The sequence below is a fragment of the Malurus melanocephalus genome, unplaced genomic scaffold, assembly GCF_030028575.1.
Source record: "Malurus melanocephalus ecotype Western Australia unplaced genomic scaffold, MMel_1.1 scaffold_23, whole genome shotgun sequence".
Taxonomy (NCBI): domain Eukaryota; kingdom Metazoa; phylum Chordata; class Aves; order Passeriformes; family Maluridae; genus Malurus; species Malurus melanocephalus.
Window position 1 is genome coordinate 117404 of NW_026623255.1, and position 21024 is coordinate 138427.

Below are 21024 nucleotides of genomic sequence, written 5' to 3' on the forward strand. Positions count from 1 at the left end.
AAAAAAAGAGGAAAGCACCTTAAATATAGAATCATCCAYTGATTGGTAGAACATTTGGGGCCCTGGAGATTGCTGCAAACTTTTTTCTTCTTATTCCACACCTTTGTAAATTTTCATGTAAGGCAGTTTCTACCTATTCTCCTACTGCTGAGTCTTCTCAGATTCCTCTTTGGAGAGCAGGTCTGCCTTTGAGGTGATGGTGGGCTCCTTGACATGCCTTAGATCTGAACTGATGAGCCATCTGCCCTGCATCTTCACAGCTGTTCATACTGTGCAGTATGCAGTAGCAAGTGACATGGACAAGCGATTTTTCCTGCTTGTAGGTATTCAGAGGAAAGGAGGCTTGAAACAATCAGCTGTGCATCATCAGCCTTCTGCCAGAGCACAGGAGTACTGTGTGCTATGTGCTTGTACATGCCTCTCTGTCCACTCTGATAGACAAGTTTTGTGTTTTCTGAGTTCCGTTCTTATAAAATTACTAGGGTTAGATTACACGATTTATGTCATTAGCTAAGTTTACCTGAAGGAAGTGGAAGAATCCTCACATATGGTGTTGGCTTAGCCAAGGTGGTGATGCAGTGTGTGGGGACAGTTAACATTTTCTGCAAGCACTCATGAAGCTGGAAGAGTTCTTTCACTCAATTTAAGGTTGCTTCTGCAGTGCAAGTGTAAAGGCTGCAAAGAATCTGGGCAGATGTCTTCAAAACTCATTGGTGAGGTATATGCAAACGTTAACCAACTCATTATCACCTTAATGAATTGGGATTTGTTTTCTAAACTCTGTAGGGAGTTGCAGTTTATAATTTATTCTGCCTTTTCACTACTAAATTTTAATGTCTGTCAGTCATAAGTAGTTGAATTCTCTGCTTCWGCTGCAGATGCTGTAGGCTGCTGTGTTTTTTTTTTACTAATCTTAAAGAACTAAGTACATGTTTGAAATATATGCTCCTTATTTAGTGCCTAATTGTTTTATCCATATAGTTACTCCTCTTGTAGTTGATTCCTTTTGTGATACCAAAATTTAAACTAAGTCTATGGTTATAATGCTACATTTCATTGTTTTGAAAATTGTTACAAGTCTGTGCAAGATTAATTAAAGATGTCACTCTGTGTCACTTTGCCTCCTSTAGTCCAGCCAAACCGAAGAATATAGAGCTGAATTTTAAAACACCTACGAATCAAGACAGTTTAGAAAGTGAGCAGGATGCTCTTGAAAAACCAGTTAATAAAACTAACAGCAACATTGCCAACAAAATTTCCTTGTTTGAAAACAAATGTGCTAACCAGAACCAGAGGCCTACAGACATCCCTGCTTCAAAAAATAGTACTGGACTGAGCACATTCGTTGGCAGAGCMAAACTAAAATTTGGTAAACAACCTAAAGAAAATGAACAGCCTGATAAAACATTAAATAAGCAAAGCAGTCGCCAAAAGTTATTTGARAATGGCACACAGGAGAAGGAAAGCACTGCAGAATTAAAAGGCAGAAATGAAGAAGGCTTTGCCTCTAACRAGGATATTGGGAAGACAACAGAGCTTAAAGTAAGAGCTGCCGTATCCCTTTTTAACCAAAGCAGCAAAAGTGAGGCCGGTTCTGTGTCTCTGAAGCAACCAGAACCAGAATTAACCACTGCAAARAAAGAAAGTTCACCTTTTAAAGTGTCTTTGCACTCACCGGTTAAAAGTGAAAATGCTCAAGATACTTTCTACCAAAGAAATTACACAAGCTCAGAATTCCACAGAAATGAWGAAAAGATGCTGCCAAACACAGAGGCTTTATCACCTTGCAATAATGGTAAATATCCTCTACTATCTCATCAGGTTTCTAGGTCAAAATTTAAGATGCTGGAAAATGGAGACAAAAAGGCAAAGCCGGGAGATTTGAACTTTGCAGCACTGCAGTATGATGACAGCAATCAAGACACTATATTAGAATCAGAGCACAGTTCCAATACACAGAAGAGCCCAGGCAAAGCCTGTAATGGGTCTGCTGAAGATGACAGCATTTTTGATTCCCCATCTGACATGAAGAAGTTTGCTGAAACAATAAAAAACTTAGACAGCTCAGTTTGTTTACCCCAGAAAAAGAAGAGGTCAAAGCTTCCAAAGTCACCAGCACCYCACTTTGCAATGCCTCCTATTCATGAAGACAACTTAGAGAAAGTATTTGATCCTAGTGTATTTACTTTTGGTTTGGGACTGAGGAGGGAGAAAACACAGGATCTGTTACCAGCCCAGCAAATTAAAATGCAAAGCCTGGAAACGATAGCCAGGGTCAGACCCAAGCGTGCATCAACAGAGCAAAGTATCATATTCAAAGCTCTGCAGTCATGTAGAGAGGAACCTGCCTTTGCTCACGAAACAAATGGAAAAGAGAACATGGAYTGTACAGATGGTGAAATTAAGAGATCACGAGTTGAGAAAAGCTCCCTCTTCTCAAGCTTGCTGTCTTCTAAAGAAAAGTTTTTATGTCCTTCTGCCACTTCAGTAAATAACACAACAGCTTTTGCAACTGACTCCTCAGGGATGCCTCCTTTGCAGCAGGATGTTTCTGGGCCATTCATCATGCCTCAAAAATCTGAGGTAATAAAGATCATTCAGGAAATGAAACAATGTTTGTCTACCTGCTGAATGATGGTTAATTTTGATTTTGCAATTCAGTCTCTTTCAGATATGAAGTTGCCAAGTTTTGTGGAGAAGTACCTGCAAGCAGATAGTGCAAAAAAAGAACTAAGTTTACAAATGCCCAACTATGGCAACCCTGAGAAAAGTTTTTCCAGCTGGTTAGGGACAAACAGATATGAACCAAATGTCCCTCCTGGTTTATTAGATGTGGATGTAAGTATTATGTTTTTTAAAAACTGCATGCAAAGTTATCCAGCAATTAATGTTTTCTATAGGCAATATACATACATTGTTTTGTTTGCCCTCTTAGAGCTATATACAGATTACAAATACATTGAGGTGAACTCAGGTATGGTACCAGTTTTATCTGAAAATGAAAATGAGATGGTATCTGTCAATATGACTAAGGTGCATTTGAGACTTTTTGCAAATATGAATGGAAAGCATATGTCTGAATATCTTCATCCTTGATTTTGTGTTATATTAAAACAAATCTCATGATAACTTTAATTTTTTTATTGCAAATTAGTAGAATGCATTCTGTCAACTTKAGAAAACTTCCATTGACAGTAATCTCTTTTCTTTTCCAACGAGACATTCAGTCATTGTACTGWTAAATAAGTAAAAGAGCAAGTTTTTTATTTTAGCCCTCTGTTGTACTCCCATGCATTTGGCAGAAAAACATATATCCTCTAAGAAAACTTTGAGCACTGGATAGTAGTGATAATTGAAAGTGCTGCTACACTTGTAACAAGAGAGGTTTCCTCAAAGAGCATGAGACTGCAGTGAGTGATAAACTAAAAATATTCAGAACAAATAAAACAGGCTGTTCCTTGGTCTGATTACAAGCATCTGTTCCTCATAAGTGAAGACAGAAGTTGCTTCAAAGCTACTTCTTTAATGTGGAATATATTTGTAATTTCTGTTTTTAAAATGGTGAACCAATGTCCCATAGTATTTGTTATTTCTGTTACTATAAGCCCTTGTTGTGACCTGAGAGGAAAACTATAATCAAGAAATCTAAAAACTCTGGGAAAAATAGGTTTCTAAAGTTTAATAGCCACATGAACGTGACCTGTGGAATTGAAGCAGCTTTGTAGGAAGTTGGAGAAGTACTTTCCAAAGGTAATGGTTATCTGCTGTAACAGTTCTRCTAAAAGGAGTGAGGTAGTAGAAATAGCTCCTTTCTTCATCACCTTGCAGTAGGTAATCATCCATGGTACCTTACAGTTTTAAGAATGTAGGTTCTTTTCTTGGGGAAAGTTTTCTTAATTAGTGTGGAGATGAAAATGAGGGAGGTTATTTGCAATAGTGTGGATTTATGTTGCCAGTTAAACAGGCTTTCTTAYTCTAATGGTCCTGCTTGTGTTTAAAAACTTGAATTTACAGCTAAATGTCTAGTCCTGTTTTAGTTTGGTTTTTGCTGCTTAAACTGTTATTCTTGAGTGGGTTTTAATTTTACAGCAGAGTGTGGAGCTTGATATAGCAGTGGGGCGTGTACATACCTACAACTGCTCTTGAGAGAATCCCTTTAGGGATTCAAAAGGTTTCTGGACTCCTGTGGCACATTCTGTTGCTGACTGAATTGTCTTGTTTAAGTTAGACAGGAGTCAAAAATGTTTCTGTGATCTGCACCTACCGTGCATCTTCCACTGACTAAGAAGATGATGATGCAATGGCTAGTGGGTAATGTGAAGGAAAGAGTGAGGGCAGCCCAAAACAATGACTTGGGCATTCCTCAAAACACAGAACAAGTTTTAACTGGAACTGAAGCGCAGGCTAAAAAACCAGTCATGCTTCAACATGTCTTGATGATGCCTACAAAAGCCTGGTGGTGGTTAAGAACTCTGTCTTGTGACCACTGYCTGCTCTGCACGTTAACTAATGTGTTCTTGTTAATTCCTTGTGTGTGTTGCTGGTTACCTGTTTATGGGCAGGGTCTGTCTTGGTCTTTTTGTTTGTGTGAATAATTCCTAAAAGAGCAGGACCCTTCCCAGAATGAGCATCCTGTCTTTGCTAAGAAACCAAACACGTCATTTCAATGCTTGCTTTGTTTGAAGATGACGTGATGCAACCACAACTTTCCCACATACTCTATGTCATATAATTTACTGCTGACTTCAGCGTTGTTTTAGGTTTTGTATACAAAATATGTTTTATTTGTTCTGAATATTTTTAGTTTATCACTCACTGCAGTCTCATGCTCTTTGAGGAAACCTCTCTTGTTACAAGGTTTTCATCACAAAAGTGATATTGGCTTATACTTGTAAGTGCCATCATGCTTCCTCGGTATTTTCATATATTCTTTCAAAATACYTGATGCTTTATGGCTTGACATTTTTAGACATTTTAACTCCTATCTTTATCATTGTACAACATGTTCTTTATCAATGCCAGTGTTTAAAGTAGTTTCATTGATATTGAACTCCTGGAATATTTAGGAAGCTAATCAGGAGGATTTTAAAGCTTTTCAAACCTGAATTTAGTTAACTTCAGTGAGGTGATAATTCAGAGTTGAAAAAAAATGTGTAAACTGGCACATTTGTGGCAAGATGCTGTGCTGCRAAAGGAAGAAGAAATTGAAACAGTAAGTAGGTATAGTTGAAATTTTACCAGCTTTTACTCTTCAGAGTAGTTTTTATCTTATTCTACCAGGCTTTTTTTTTTTTAAAGCTGAGTATCTTTATTGAAAATGTTTTTGATTTTGCGGGATTTTTTTTGTGATTTTTCTCTCCTCACTGTCTGTTAGACACTTCCAAGAAATGGACAAAGTAAAATCAATCCCAGACCTGGCAAGGTAAGATGAATTTTTATAGTTTTACTCTTCCTTTCTATGTTTAAAGCCTAGGAAGATAGAATTATATGTTGCTGGTGTGTTTTTCTGTTTCGTTTTTTTTAAACACAGCTGGTGATATACTGTGACTCAGATTGCCAAAAAGCTGGCATTGAAGTTTTCCATGATGTTCCAGATTGCAGTTCTTGGGTTCTGACACCAACAATTTTAGTTAAAGTCATCAGAGGATGGTAAGAGATCAATTTTTACTCTTTATCCAAGGATTTTTACTCTATCAAAAATGTTTTGAAACAGAACTGCCGTGTAATTCACAGTAAGTCTGCCTTGTAAATGGCAATGTAACATGRACGCCTGTGAGCAAGAAGCTTGGCATCTTGCCTCTGCAATAGGAAGTTCTGAGCAGGAAAACCTATTTTGCTGATTGAGTGTTACCRTCTGGAGGGGTGGAAGATTTCACCAGGCATAGGTGTGGGATGAAATGACAGATTCTGTCCASCTATTTTGCCCTKCARCACCTCTGGTCATTAGGGATTCTTKCATAGTATTTGGATTGGGCTAAAAGGCTAGCAAATAAGTTCAGAGGCAGGTCTAACATGATGAATTTCATGAGCAGAGAAATAAGATGGTGCTGTAGAGATAATTGACTGTTTCTCTGACAAAAGGGGGTGTTTTGCTCTAAAGGCTGTGTTGCCTAAGAGCAATTCAAAACAAGTTCATCTCCTACTGTCTTCATAGCATCAACAGAAGGGCCATTAGTAGTGTGGCTAGCATGGCAAGTTATGCTGTGACCAGGCTATAATGCAGTCAAATAGCAGGTTGTCAAAAGTAATTATCTGATAGGAAGCTGCAGACACAAGGGCTAGCTGCAGTAGGAGGTACTGGGAAGCACACTGATTGCTGTTTAGCTTCAGAAAACTGGAATGAAAACCTTTTGATCTATGCAAACTGAGTTGTCTTTTCCAGAATGGTGTAGAGGGACTGGGATTGGGGTTTYTCTCTCCTTCCACTGAGAGCCTGAGTGAAGAGTTTATATTTGCAGAGCGATGAAGTTTTTAGGTAGTTACATATTCCAACCTGCCATTAAAAACRAASTTGTCCCYGTCTTCTGAKCAGTCTTGCCATCCTTGGCACATCKACTCCAGCTTGTTSTTCATAGGATCCAAGCAACTTGTCTGTTTATAACACAATGCAGCAGCCTGCAGTGTCCTTTTTTTCTGATGAGCACATTKGTTCTGATTAGTATCTCATACAAAGACTGCCTCGAATTATCAATTTAACAAGGTGGAGGAGTTTTGTGTGAAAGTACAATTCAGCAGTAGAAATCTTAGGTTTTATCATTGCTGTTAAAGGTATCACAGGGACTGGAAATGGCTTGYATCATCAGTGTCAGACAAATAAGATGTAGTGGGGAAATGGGAAAGGTCTGGAAASAGTGCTGTGTGTGAAAGGATTTGTTACTTGGGAACATGATTGTCTGCAAATCACACTTGATAAAGCAGCATTAAAAATTAGGGTTTTTTTAAATTTATTTTAAGCTGGATACTCTATGAGAAACCAAATTTTGAAGGCCCCTCTGTTCCATTGGAAGAAGGAGAGTTGGAACTCACAGATATTTGGGGTACAGGTACTTCTGAAGAGCAAAGTGACYGCAAATCTCAAAAGCCTGCAGTGATCGGTTCGATAAAACATGTTGTTAAGGCAAGTAATATAAGTAAAAAAAAAATATTTGTGTGGATCCTAATGTGTAGTGATGTTTTATACAAAGTGTGACTGTCTGTTAGGACACAAGTGTAATGTGAGCTAAAAGTGCATTAAACAAACATTCTGCGATGTTTGATCGCAGAATTCACGTGGGGGCTTTTGCACAGTGGGGACTATGGTAACACCAAAAGGAAGGACAGGGTAGGAACAAAACTCGGTGGTTTTTATTAGAATAGCCACCAAAATGCTACATGAAGCATATGCTTTGTAGTCTGGTCAGTCTCAGGAAAAGCATCCCAGAAAAACATCATGAATTCTGTCTTCTCAAAATATGGCTTTTTCTGTGTTTTTCCAATATAAACCAAATTTACACTCAATACAAAGTTCAGTATTAAACACCAAACTTACCAGGGAGTTTCACATGTGGTGGAACAGCCTTCCTTCATGCACTTTTAACCTACCATTAAGTAGTTACCTTTGCAGGTTGCCAAAACAAGCACGAGCTATAAAGTTATTTGCCTAGGAAAGGAAAAAGGAGGAATATATATTGCTTGTAACTACAATTCTTTTAAGAGTTGCAGTTCTCTTCAAGGAGGGCTTGCTTGGTGTTATCTTAGGATTTAATTTGCTAGAGGAGATGTTAACTGATGAAAGAAGATGCATTCCTGCCTAGATGGCAGAAAGTAAACAATGTAAATGCTGATTAGGGATTGACTGACTGTCTTGGTTCAGAGACAGGCAAACTAGCTTAGCTATACTTTTATTATAGGCATCTAAAAGCAGTAGTAATTGACAAGGGGGAAAACAATTTAAAATACACAGGTGTTTCAAAACTGATTTAGTTATGTGCAGTAATTACAGAACTCACAGCACAGARTTAATGATTATGGCAATGTTCATTTTTCAGGATTACAGGGTTTGCCGAATTGATTTGTATACAGAGCCTGAAGGGTTAGGAATCGTGACTTCCTTTTTTGATGACACTGAAGAAACAGGGGTGTTTGGCACCACTCAGAAGACTTGTTCCATTAAAGTACATTGGGGCATGTAAGTATGTAGCTCTGTATGAATGTGTAGYGCTTTGAAAGGAATTTGGTTTAAACCATTGGTTGCACCTGTCAGACACGCGAGCAGGCTATATTTATTCTAGTCCTATATTTTGGTATATATTTGTCCTATATTGCTGGCARTAGTGTTAGTGTATCACTGTAATGCTCTGCTCTTGGAGAGTCTGACCTCTTAGAATGTTTTGCTAGAGCCAGATTTTCTTTTGCTTGTGTGTATTAAATACTGAATAACGCCTGTGCATTTGCAGCAAAGGAGTAAGAGTTTGCCTCTCTTGCTTTTCCTCATTCAAAGTTACCCTAAGTGAGGGTGGGGAATGAACTGTTATAAGACTACATTTCACACTTGCTTTCTTCTAAACTTTAAATTGTCCTACTAAAAGATGAAAYTTTTTTTAAGTCCTTCTGTTATAAAATAAGACTTAATGCTTTAGAGAGTCCCTACATGACAKTCTTGTATTTCACAGTGCATTTTGGTCAATGTTTTTATGGTCATGTTTAAGACATATTTGTTATGTCACCTGAAAATATCTGGCCATTTCTGTTAGGAGGGTAATATTGTGAACCAAGCAAGTTCTATGAGAAAGGAGACCTCTAAGGAACRGTCCAGGTGCTGTACCAATACTAGTTTTCATGACTTAATAAACAAACTTGTAAATTGTCATGGAAAATATGCCTCAAAGTAGTACTGGGAAAAGTATGCAGAAGAGAGAGGCTTCTTTCAGCAAAAGGTAGACTGGAACCACTTTCAGTCATGTTGGATCCTGCAGAGATTCTTACAGGGTGTACAGACCTTGGTTGTTAGCTCTTATATTTGGGCACTGGTTGCACTTGCCTTACTSCAAATGGCCTAACTATCAAAACCTGCCCAGCTAAAGGCAGGTGTACATAATACTGCAGAGTTGTATTCAAATATGCCACATGATATATGGATGTTGTTGTTGTTAGGTGAAGAGTATTTGTCTGAGTAAATATTTACACTTTGATTTGTGGAAAAAACCAAAATATTTTGGTATATAGGCAAATTTGAAGATGTCCAAGTAGTTGGTTCTCTGACAGGAAGTTATTTCTGGTGAACTGCAACCTTAATCCAAATTACATGTCTCCCAAGAGTGATGAAATCAGATATGGTATTTGGAGATTGATTGTTAATTCATTTCATCTATGTCTCCACTTTATTTCTGTCTCATTTAAAAAAGGTAGTTAAACCACTTTTTTTTTTAAATGAGGCAGAGCCTATGGACATATCTGACTTGTCTTTGTTTCTCATCAGTGTAACAGCATTGTTTTACTACATGCACGTAAACTCTTGCTATCTTAGTATCTCTCTCTTGCATTTGGATCCCTGAGGGAAAGCAGGAAGTGAAACAGATTATTTTTCAATGTCTTTTCTCAGATATGTGTTCATTAGTCCAGTGTAGAAAGCAGATGTTTCCATGAGAAATTAAGTAGATGGCTGCTGCTCTTTTGCATATTGCAGGGTTGAGGGGATTTTTGCCTTTAGTTTACAGGCATCATATAGTTCACTGTACTGGCAGGTGAGGGAGGCTCTGCTTCTGACTCACCTCGCCAGGTGGGTGTGGTTGTATCATCTTAAAGTTTCCCAGTGTTCATGCTTAATTGCTGTTTGTTAAAAGCTGCCAACAAAAATGAGTCAATGCACCTTTATCTTCTGACTGTGCTCTCTCMTCGTTCTTCCATGTGTGTCAGTTCTTGCCATGAATTTAGTCATAGAATCCTTGAGGTTGGAAAAGGCCTTATAAAACCATCCAGTTCAACCATTAACCCAACGCTGCCAAGGCCACCACTAAACCATGTCCCTAAGCACCACTACGGTACATATTTTAAATAGCTAYAGGGATTGTGACTCCACCACTCCCCTGGCAGCCTGTTCCTGAGCGACTGACAGCTCCCTCAGTGAATAATTTTTTCCTAATATCCAGTCTAAACCTCTTCTGCAACTTGAGGCCACTTCCTCTTGTCCTGTCACCTGTTCTTTGTGAGAGGAGAGCACCTGGCCACAACCTCCTTTCAAGGCAGTTGTAAAGAGCAATAAGGTCTCCCCAGAGTCTCATTCTCTCCAGACCCCCAGCTCCCTCARCTGCTCCTCACAGGACTTGTGCTTCAGACCTTTCGCCAGCTCCATTGCCCCCTTGTAGGCACAATCCAGCACCTCAATATCCTTTGTGTAGTGAGGGGCCCAAAACTGATCCTCAAACACGGGATTCGAGGTRCGGCCTCACCAATGCCAGGTGCAGGGGGACCATCACTGCCCTGGTCCTACTGGCCACACCATTGCTGATACAGGCCAGGATGCCACTGTGCTTCTTGGTCACCTGGGCACAGCTGGCTCACGTTCAGCTGTTGTTGACCAGCTGCCCCACGTCCTTTTCTGCCAAGCAAGTTTTAAGCCACTCTTCCCCAGTCCTGGAGCACCGATTGGGGATGTTGTGACCTGGCGTTTTGCCCCATTGAACCTCATCCTTTGGCCTCGACCCATTGATCCAGAACCCTCTGCAGAGCTTTCAGCAGATCAACACTCCTACCCAACTTCTTGTCATCTGCAAAATAGTTGAGGGAGGACTCAAATTYCCCCATCCAAATCATCGATGTTAAGGTTTTAAACAGAATTCATACCCGTATTGACTCCTCGGATATACCATGTGTGGGCAGCCACAAGCCAGGGCTTACTGAGCCATGTGAATACAGGGCACACAATATATCCAACATTCAGTTATAGACAGTAATAAACCTAAAGCACCTTGTTTGTTTCTTGGAGCCACGTGTCTGCAATGAAATGATCCATTTGTGCCAGTTTACATTAGCTTGGAATCTTCCTTTAATGCATGACAGAGTGGTGGATTGTTTTAATATCTTTTTGATAGCACCAGATATATACTTTATGGTCCTTACACTATTAAAGAGTTGGCTGCATAAAGTGTTGCTGTTTGTGTGTTTTATACTGCTCCACACTGCACTTCTTAGAGATCAGTAAATTTATATCGAAAAAAATACTTTATGACATYCTTATTGCAGAGATCAGCAGTATAATTCTTTGTTTCCTGTAAGTGATTACTGGCTAAGATTTTTTTTTTTTAAAAAAGCTTTGAAAAACTACTTTTGCTGCCCCTATCAAGAATTCTGRAAGTTATGTCTTTCAAAGAAGCTTTATTAGCAGACACAAATCATGAGAAAGTACATTTCTAAGGAATTGCCTGTTTTTTCTATGTGTTAGTAAATAACATAAGATTATTTTTTTTTATTGAGCAGGTTTTGCATCAAATCCAAGTCTAGTTTAGTAGGGATTTTTTAGGTTCTTGTAAATTGGTTCTGCATTTTAAAACTATTCTAAAAAATAATAGAATAAGCTTAAATCTTGATATATCGTTTAGATATGGTTGCCTTCATATAAGACAGAGTCAAATTCTTACTGTTCACTGTACTGTGAACAGTTCTCTARTTCTTTTGGCCTGGTCCAACAAAAGGCATGTGTTACTGGTGGTTCCTTTGGAGCATGGGAGTCTGACAGTATGSCAGCTTGTAGCTGGTAGTTTTGGTGGCAAAGAAGCAAAGTTYTGTTAAGGATATAATGATCTCTTTCCTGAAGTAAGCATATTGTCTTGTTCTTTACTGTTCAGAGATGTTCTGAGGTTTTTATATCTTGCTTTTGTTTCTCAATCTCCTCTCCTTTTAGATGGCTTATTTATGAAGAGCCTGGTTTCCAGGGAGTYCCTTTAATGTTGGAACCTGGTGAATATCCTAATTTATTATTCTGGGAGAAGAAGGAAGCCTACATTAGGTCCATGAGACCCTTGAAAATGGTAAAATATTCTTATTACTTGCAAGTTAAGTGACTTATGTTTATGTCTTATAACTRTTGTATTGCCGTGGCCAGATTTTACATGATTTACAAAAATCTAACTCTTTAAAAAAACCCAAAAATTTTAGTCTACAAAATTCTTGAACTTTCAACATTTGATTGCATCCATCTCTGCCATTAATTTGGTTTCTATTTTCACTTGTGCTCTTTAAGGAATATTTCACCTTAGTCCTGCCTTTYTGTAAAGAATTGATGACTCTTAGAGATATCTATAAGTTGTCTAAATTATAAACAGCTTTTTTTTTTCCTTTTTTATTTTCTTTAAACAGGGTGGTCGCAAAGTCGAATTCAGTGGGGAGCCAAAGGTAAAAGTATGTTTTTGATTGTCCAAAGCTATTTTGCAGCACATGAGCTACACATGGGTTAATAAGTATGCTTTGATTGTATACCAGCTACTGATGGTTTGCTGGGTAGTCCTTTTGTATGTGACCACACCATGAAACTGCAATTTCTGTCACATTTCTGCATCCATCACATGCATATTGACAGCATTATCAGCAATCCAGATAATGCAGATGGGTAATAAATGCTCAAGCCCTCATGATGCATCTCTAGTGGAAAGGCCTCTTGTAGAGCATAGAGAGATCCCACTAGTTGCTTTCATCATTTGGCATTCTCCCTCTATGTGCCCATGCAAAGCAAACTGTCTGTTGTCAGAATTTATCATCTTCCCTGCAACTTTTGCTTCATTTCCACTACAGGTAATTGTTTATGAGAAGCCTTTCTTTGAAGGGAAGCATGTGGAAATAGAATCAGAGATCGTTATGCTTGAAGACAAGGAATCAGAAGACAAGAAAAGACTTCCACTTGCATCAGTAGGATCCTTGAAAGTGCTGGGCGGAGTGTAAGTGTGGAAAAGCGTTATTTACCCTTCAGCTGAAGTAGTAASTCCATATAGGCTGGAAATTGCAGTGGACAAATCCAGTCCCTGTTTATTTATCTGTTTTCTTAGTTTTTGAGTTGAGATACACACCAGAGTTAAATTTGAAAATATTCATAGCAAAAGAGTAAATATCACCCATCTGCATCTGTTTTGTGAAAACACAGAGTGGCACTTGTCCATTTTCACATGCAGGCTCTGTTGTTGTTGTTGTTGTTGTTGTTGTTGTTGTTCAGTTGGGTTGCTTACGAGAAACCCGGGTTTGAAGGCCATCAGTACCTGCTGGAGGAAGGAGCGTATCGGGATTGGACAGACTGGGGTGGCTACGACGAGGCGCTGCAGTCCCTGCGACCCATTGTTGGCGTAAGTCCCAAGAGCACATAGCAGGGGTCTCCTGAGTGCTCTGAGATGTCACATGGCACCTTCATCACCGGTGCTTCTCTTTGTCTTCACAGGACTTCACAAGCTCACACATGATAATGTACAGTGAAAAAGACTTTGGATCAAAGTGTTCCAATATCAACGTGTTAGGAATTATTTCCAATTTGAAAGACACTGGATATGGGCTGAGGACGCAGTCTATAAATGTGCTAAGTGGCGTGTAAGTGATATATTTATTCCAAGTTTCATTTTAAATATGCTGTTCTTTATAGAGATTGATAGTATTTGTAGATGCTCTTCAGCACTCTGACTTCTATGTGGAGTCTTCAGATAAAATTTTCTGCCCTTGCCCATAGAATGTGAAAAGTAAAGCTTTTTGTGAATATGTACAGTAAATAGTCTTTCGTCTCTCAATAAGATAAGACAGTCCCCAGGAAGCGTTGACTTTCTAATACACCAAGTATGAAAGCATGAGAGGACATTTCATCAAGAGAGGAAGAAGTATCTTATTCTTATGGCTGCATTTGTTTTAAGCATTTCAGCAGCAAAATTGTTACGGAAATAATTTCCAGTTTTGGAACTAATTTCCAGGCTTCTTGCATTTGACCAGAGGTAGATTCCTTGTTCTTTCTCTCACTTGTTTGTGAAATAGAGAGAACTCCTACCATGCTCACTAATACATTCTGATACTGGGGAGAGTAACTGTTCTGAAAATTTGTATTGTTTTTGCAGTGAATCCTGTAGGTTAACATTGTTTTAATGCTGTGGTGTTGGTTTTTATTGTTTGTTTGGGGTTTTTTGAAGATATGGTTCCCAAAGCCCTGTCCATTATCAAACTAACTCTTTGTGCCATGAGTGGTCTCACATGCAGCTGATCAGGTGATAGACTTTGCTGTTGATTAGTCTAGTCCATCAGTTGCAGATGCTGAGTTTCACAGCGTTGCAGAATGTATCAAAGTGTTTTGGAAATGCAGACAAGTATTAGTAATCATGGCTGCAAACACACAAAATGAACTGAAGTAGCAGAACCAAAAGAGCATGAGATGTACGGTCTGTCTTCTTGCCTGGTATGCATGCAGGTGACTTGCTGGAAGCTCTGCCTTACCCGGCCACACCCTAAATCTTGCCACGTATTATCTGTGCTATATCTCTGCAAGTTTTGTCTGGATAAAGGTTGCAGAATCAAGTTCGGTGCATTCCAGAGGAATGCTTTTAATTTGTGTATGAATATGTTGTGACAGCAGGTTTTTTTCTGCCTGGTGACCTTTGAAGCTGCTGTACTCTTCTGTCTTCTGTAATATGCAAGGGAGATTCATGGGAAAGAGTCTCCTCTGAAGGTTGGGAAACAAATTGTGGGTTACCTATCATGCCCTTCATGTAGTTGTTCTYGTAAATGTGTCTGTTGCAGCTGACATAGGAATCATACGTGAGTTTGAGTATTCTAGTAATTAAGAGTGACTTTAATGCTCTGATGGCAAAGGTGGCTAGAAGTCTTGACGAACAAAACTTGTCCCACAGACTCTGCTACCGCTCCTGTAATCTCACCTTGTAGTCTCCAAAAGAYGTAATTTGTAGTAGTAAGCTTTTTTAAAATTCAGATGCATTGTTCATAACAGGTAGTTAGCACTCCAAGAGTCTTGTACAACCCCTCTGTTTCCAGAGAGGCTGTGAGTGTTTGAGGGTTTTGTGGTGATCTTCCTGAATGTTAATGTGTCAGAAAGCTTGAATGATCTGTGTGGATTCATGTTAGGCAATACAGTGCTTTATTTTAAATGTTAACCGTCTGTGCAGGTAGAAGATTTTTTTATATCTTTGCTTCCAAGAAATCTGTCATAAAGCAATGAATAATCTATTGAGCAATTTCCTGAGCWGTTTAGGCTGTAGTACAGATGACGACATAGTGAACTGTGACAGATTCAGTAAAAGCTTGTCATAATATTTTGAAGTAACCTTCCTGGTATTATATTGAAAACATTTAATTAAAATAAGAAGTCAAAAATGTAAGAAGCCCTGAACCTTTCATAGCAATTTTCTTAAGTACAGGTATCTGGGGTAAGCAGTTAGAAGAGTAAGATAAAAGATGAWCTGTATTTCCAACATAATTACTTTGATTGCTCAGTAATTTAAAGGGTATATCAAAGAAAAGAAAGCCTGACACTGCAGTGCAGGGATACTACTGAACAAGTTCTGAGTTAACTGCATCTCTGCACTGTATTGCTGGAAACAGCCCAGCTCTGCACTTGGGGAGTGAATATTCCATTTTGGGGTAATTTAGCATTAGTTGCATTRGAAGTTTTAGCTATTATGTTTCTAAACATGTTTCCAAGCAATATTTTCATGTCTTTGCTGAATCCGTTGTGAAGATATCGTGAAAAATATATCCTAAGGAGATGAGGACTGACTTCTTTAGAAATGAAAACGTTTTGCTCTTGAGCATTTCYGGAGGCTGGCCAAACAAAAAATTAAAAAATTATTTTTCTGCCATTAGGATAAAGTAATTGAGGCTGCCTGAAAATAGGAGAGGCCTTTCTTCTTTAAAGTAGGGTTTGTTGTTTACTTCCAGATTGGTAGAATTTGAAGTGGCGGAAATTGGAACTATTTACTAGCAACAGGTAACACCCTGTACAAGTTCATGCAAGTACTAGAGTCAGGTGTTGTACARTTTTGATTTCCCCTCTGTTTAAAAACCTCTTCAAGCTTATATTAAATAGTGATCAAAATCACAGGAATTGCATGTTTGAAATGTGCCTTTTCTTTATCCATAAACATGCCAAACTTTTGCCAGAACTCCTGAAGGAGCTCTTGCCTTTTGTTGATTCCTTTTGAACTTGCTGGAAGAATTTTTCCAGATTTGTTTATTTTATGTAGTGATGTGTTTACTGTGGTCATGTTACCAGCCTGKTTTTCCCCTTGTTTTCAAGTAATTAATCCACATTGTAGATTGGGATGCTTCTAGTGTACTTATGGATAGTGATATTAAGAAAATAATTGGATAGTGAGTGGTTCATATACAGAAACCAGAAGGTAGTAAATTTAATCTACRTGCACTCAGGAAGGTAACATGAGGGAAACTGAAGAGACGCAAGTGCAAGAACAAACCTCCACTGGGAACTGAAAAGGGCAAGTACCCCTGGATACCCCAACAAAACTTTCACTTCTATCTCTGAAATGATGTCAGAAAAAAAAACCTTTCAAGGACTCACCAGTTTAATGTTTGTGGGTCCCTGGGGTACTAAGAATCACAGTCCCAGAGGAGCATGATGAACCTCTTTTCTCTTTCCTATAAACAGAATTTTATTACCTCATCCTATCTATTAATTGTGGTACAAATCAGCAAGTGCCAATTAACTTTCTGAACCCCCTCCTACAGTTATAGAAGGTGAATCCTGGGCTAACCAAGGGCAAATCTGATTTTTGGTGAGTTACCCATGTCTGGATTATTTTCTTGGCTGTACTTTCAGGCCCTGTTGGGAGCTGCACTTCCTAGATGTCATACATAGAGGCATTTGGAGAAAGATTCTCTGTGTGTAATAGCACTAACAATATATCATCAAAGCTTTATGCTGTTTCTGGTTTCAGAGGGATGGATGGTGCCCAGGAGTGAAGGACTCCATCACTCTCTTGTCAGCAGCCTGGGTTGGAGCTGCTGCTCAGCCTCACCGAGGCAGTCTGTACATCTGGGGGTTACAAAATCCATTGTATTGGGTGAGCTTGCTCGCTGTGGGGCAGGAGGGTTGCTGCCATGCTGCAGAGCAGTACTTCAGTTTTTGTTGTGYCTGGCAGCTGATATGTGACTCTCTTGCTCAGATATGGAGGCYATGTCTTGTTCTCCATGCCTTTCTGTTAACTCAGAAGTTGGATTAAGGCAGTGCGCCTTTCCTGGGAATAGTCTTGAGGTCTGACAGGTTTGTCTGGTACTGAAGTCAGTCCCCAGCCCTTGATGATGATGTTGTTACTACTTTCAGCAGCTTATATGGGCTTCTGAACAGAGTGGAGAAGCACAAGCATCTCACCATTAAGCCTTGACTCTAGGAGCTGTCTAACTGCATGGGCTGACTTGCATAGAAGAGTGGCACATAATTACTTAAATCCCATTTATTTAAATGTAAACATGTGCAAGTGAGATTCATTGGTTACTTCTGCATTTAGGCTTCTTTTTAAATGGGGGAAACTAAATAACTGCTGTCAGGGGATTCTTGGGAGGCTGCTAACATGTCTGATAGTTCACTTAATATCACTTGTTTGCATGGATGTCAATTGAGTTAAACTGTCACGCACCATGATTACATCCTGGCACTTGTGCATTGAAAAATCTAATGAATGTCTGCTGAAGAAATGGTTTAAGGAAACAGCATTTTCACTGCTTTTGGTAGATGTGGTATACAGGTATAGACACATCTGAGACATTTGAACTCTCTGCTCAATTTATTGTACATACCAGTGTCTTTTTGATTAATTACTCTGAGGTGATTTTGAAATGGGCCTTGAAATATGCCGTAAGTAATTAGTGCGTAACAAGTTGGAATAATTGATTATATCTGAGGCAAACCAAGAGATGTGAATAGTGATWTATGTGAATCATTATTTGAGTGTTTGCCATGGACAAGTAAAAAAAGTTCATACTCCTGGCACATACACATTGATGCAGCTTTATTTCAGTTTGAGGTTATCCTACTTCTTTTATCTGCAGAGACTGTCACATGTACTTGGATAAAACTGCTGCTTAGTAGAGAATCCAACTGATCAACACACAGAGATAATTTATGGGGAATTTTGATGGTGGGAGTTATCTTCCACTGCAAATGAAAAGTTTTTTGTCATTTTTCTGCTTTATGATGTGAAGTTTTTTGTCACTGTTGAAACTCAGTAAATTTCTTAGCCGTCGGAAAGTGTGCTTTGGCATAACCTAGCATGCATTTGTAATGCATCACAGTGGCTAAAATTAAACGCTGGTTGGCTCCAAGTAGATGATTTTCTGGTCGAATTAGGAACCAGCAAGATGTCCTAATTCTTGCATAAATTCCTGTTTAAATGTATTGAATGAAACTCTGCTGCCACTGTGGCCTGTTCTCATATGGGCGCTTAAACAACCAAACAGAAAAAAGGAAGTCAGAGTGTAAGTATGGGAAAGTTTGGGCAGTCTAGCAAGACAGGAGAAGTTAGTACAGATGCAGGAGGTGCTCTGGGCTTTCAGTATGGAACCAGGGTTGGAAGAACACTGTAGAAGATATATTGAATGTAGTAGACTATGCATACATAAATAACTGAGAGCAGATACTTAAGACTGAACCCAAAGCACTGCAGAGGTAATTGGATATTTGACAGACATATATAGTGATTTGATTGCTTTTCTAATACTTCAAGTGTGTATCATCTCAAAAGTTGAATGTCTTTCAAAAAGTCATATTCTGAGACAGAAAATTTTATGCAGATCTCTTTTGTGGCCTATGTCAGGCATCAGATCTAATGGAGTAGTTATATAATAAGGGCTTTGCATTTAAATACATCRATCTGGTCAACCTTCAGCTTTCAAGGATATTCTTGCTGATGTCTCTGATTCCTAGCAGGRAACAGTCTGCTCTGATTAGCATATATGCCTGTTGTTGCAGCTCAGCATCCTGTTGGGGTGTGTGTTTGCTTAAACACAACTGAACTGTAGCTACAGGTAACATTAAAAATCAGTRTGGCTACATTTACTGTCCAGATGATGCTGAAAGTTAGTCTTGTCAAAAAAGCTGTACTCTGAAATATGGTTTTGGCTTAATTTTTTTAAGAGAAGAACTTGACCTAGGTAAAATAACAGAATTGTAAAACATCTTGTAATATTCTTACTGGAGATAACTTTTAGGATAACTAGCAGATGATGTGTCTGAGCTTGTGGTCTGCTTTAGCTAATTCACTCTGATTTGTATCAACATAGTGCAGGTAGGTAGCAAAATTTGCATGAGGTTTGCAGTATCAGATACACTGGTTTGTTTAGGCTTTTAACAGCATCACAATTTGGCACTTCAGAAATTTTTTATTTGTTCTTACATTAAGATAGTAATGAATATACATATCTGTATTTTAGAAAAGTAGTGTGACTTCTACCAACCACCCTCCTCTTCTTTCTCTTTTAGATGGGTGGCTTATGAGAATCCTGAGTTTACTGGGGAGCAGTATATACTGACTAAAGGGCTATATCCCAGCATTGAGGCATGGGGRGGAAAGAATTGCAAAATATCTTCAGTTCAACCCATTGTTATGGTAAGGAGTTAATTTTATACTTGTTTTGCAAGATTCTCTGAAGTATTTGGAACTATACTTTTTCTATCAAATTCAGTTTATTTGCATTATTTAAACAATGATTAATAATAAATTTTGTATGTTATTTTATCACTGTTGAAAATATTTTTTTTTTCTCCTTTTTTCCCTCAAAACTTCTTGCAGGATATTGTTGGAAGCGAAAAGGGCAAAGTCAAGGTAAGATACTTGTCTAAGCACATGAAACATACTAGTAGTGTCTGTAACATGTAAATAAGGAAATGGCTTTTTGTCCAGTGGAACACYCAGGTGTTACTGAGTAGGTGCAGATGGGACTTAATACACAATTGCCATCTTTCTTAGGGCACTGGCAATGTCTTGGTTCAGCAAGTGAGGTATTTTGGGATATCACTGACTGTTCTGAGGAGCTGGAGCCTGCAGCCCTGTATGCAGAAGTGCAGGATCTGGAGTCTGTTGCTGAGGTGAAGGCCCTACAACAGAGATATTGYTCTTAGTGAGGACACTACAGGATAGACGTTGATGTTCTTGGTACAGTTGACTTAATTCCTTTTGAACCTGTTTCTTTGGTTAAGAGTTTTGMTAATGGTGGTTGCACTTGAAGGGAGTCTTGTTCACTCACAAATACTGCTGAATTGTGCTTAAAAGTTAATGCCAGCTTTGTCAATAACTTAAGGGAGGGAAATGGCAGGGAAAGCTCATCTGTTCAGTGAGTTAATGTATTTATTCCCACATTGGATTGTGTCCTGTGTGCAAGTATTAATATGTAATTTTGATAGTGAGGCTAACGGGCAGCTTTTTTTCATCCTTCTTAATTCTGAACCTCCTCAGGTTGGTTCCTGTACAAAGTTATTTTTATTTTCATTTCAGTCAAAATGATGAGTGTATCATGGAGCCAAAACCTAAGGAGACAATTCTTACTTGTCCTGGTTTGCTCCTACTRGTTAGTAGCACGCTTCACTAGAATCTCCTGCATAGGGATAATGCATAAACTACAGGGATCAAAAATCTCAAGGCTGCTTATTTTCAGCTGTGTGCCTGAAATATTATTTGCATCTGTATATTATGTGCCTATTAAGACCCTAWCCCCAGGAAGGTCTTATCCTAAGGAAGCAAAGTAGTGGCTTGCAGCCAACAGACTGCACCCATTGTCAGCATGTTGCTCTTTGGAGAATGCTGTACCTGCCCACACTCCTCTCTCTATTAAGAGTGAATAAAGCTGGTAGGCATGTGATAATGTGAATGACTTCTGTGTGATCATGGCTAATTATCCTCTAACCAAATTAGCAAGTTTGCTGCTTAGATTTTTTTTTTTTTTTTTTTTTTTAACAAGGGCAAAAGATGCTGGGGAAGGTATCCTCCCTTATCCTTGGAGTAGAGAAAGAGCCAACTGTGTCTGAGACTGTGTCTGTAGCTGTAACAGGCACATAAAGCCCAT

At 38.8% G+C, this 21024-nt stretch overlaps 1 protein-coding gene across 2 annotated transcripts in view; it reads left to right on the forward strand.

Annotated features, from left to right (window-relative positions):
- Window positions 1–21024, forward strand: part of CRYBG1 (crystallin beta-gamma domain containing 1) — a 96369-nt gene that overhangs the window by 59118 nt on the left and 16227 nt on the right. For both annotated transcript variants that reach the window (XM_057390126.1, XM_057390125.1), the window contains 13 exons: window positions 1131–2583; window positions 2662–2838; window positions 5375–5422; window positions 5531–5649; window positions 6955–7117; window positions 8028–8167; window positions 11879–12005; window positions 12334–12369; window positions 12766–12908; window positions 13181–13307; window positions 13400–13545; window positions 19445–19571; window positions 19755–19787. In XM_057390126.1, coding sequence (XP_057246109.1) covers window positions 1131–2583; window positions 2662–2838; window positions 5375–5422; window positions 5531–5649; window positions 6955–7117; window positions 8028–8167; window positions 11879–12005; window positions 12334–12369; window positions 12766–12908; window positions 13181–13307; window positions 13400–13545; window positions 19445–19571; window positions 19755–19787 — 2839 coding nt within the window. The remainder of the gene's footprint in view (window positions 1–1130; window positions 2584–2661; window positions 2839–5374; window positions 5423–5530; window positions 5650–6954; window positions 7118–8027; window positions 8168–11878; window positions 12006–12333; window positions 12370–12765; window positions 12909–13180; window positions 13308–13399; window positions 13546–19444; window positions 19572–19754; window positions 19788–21024) is intronic.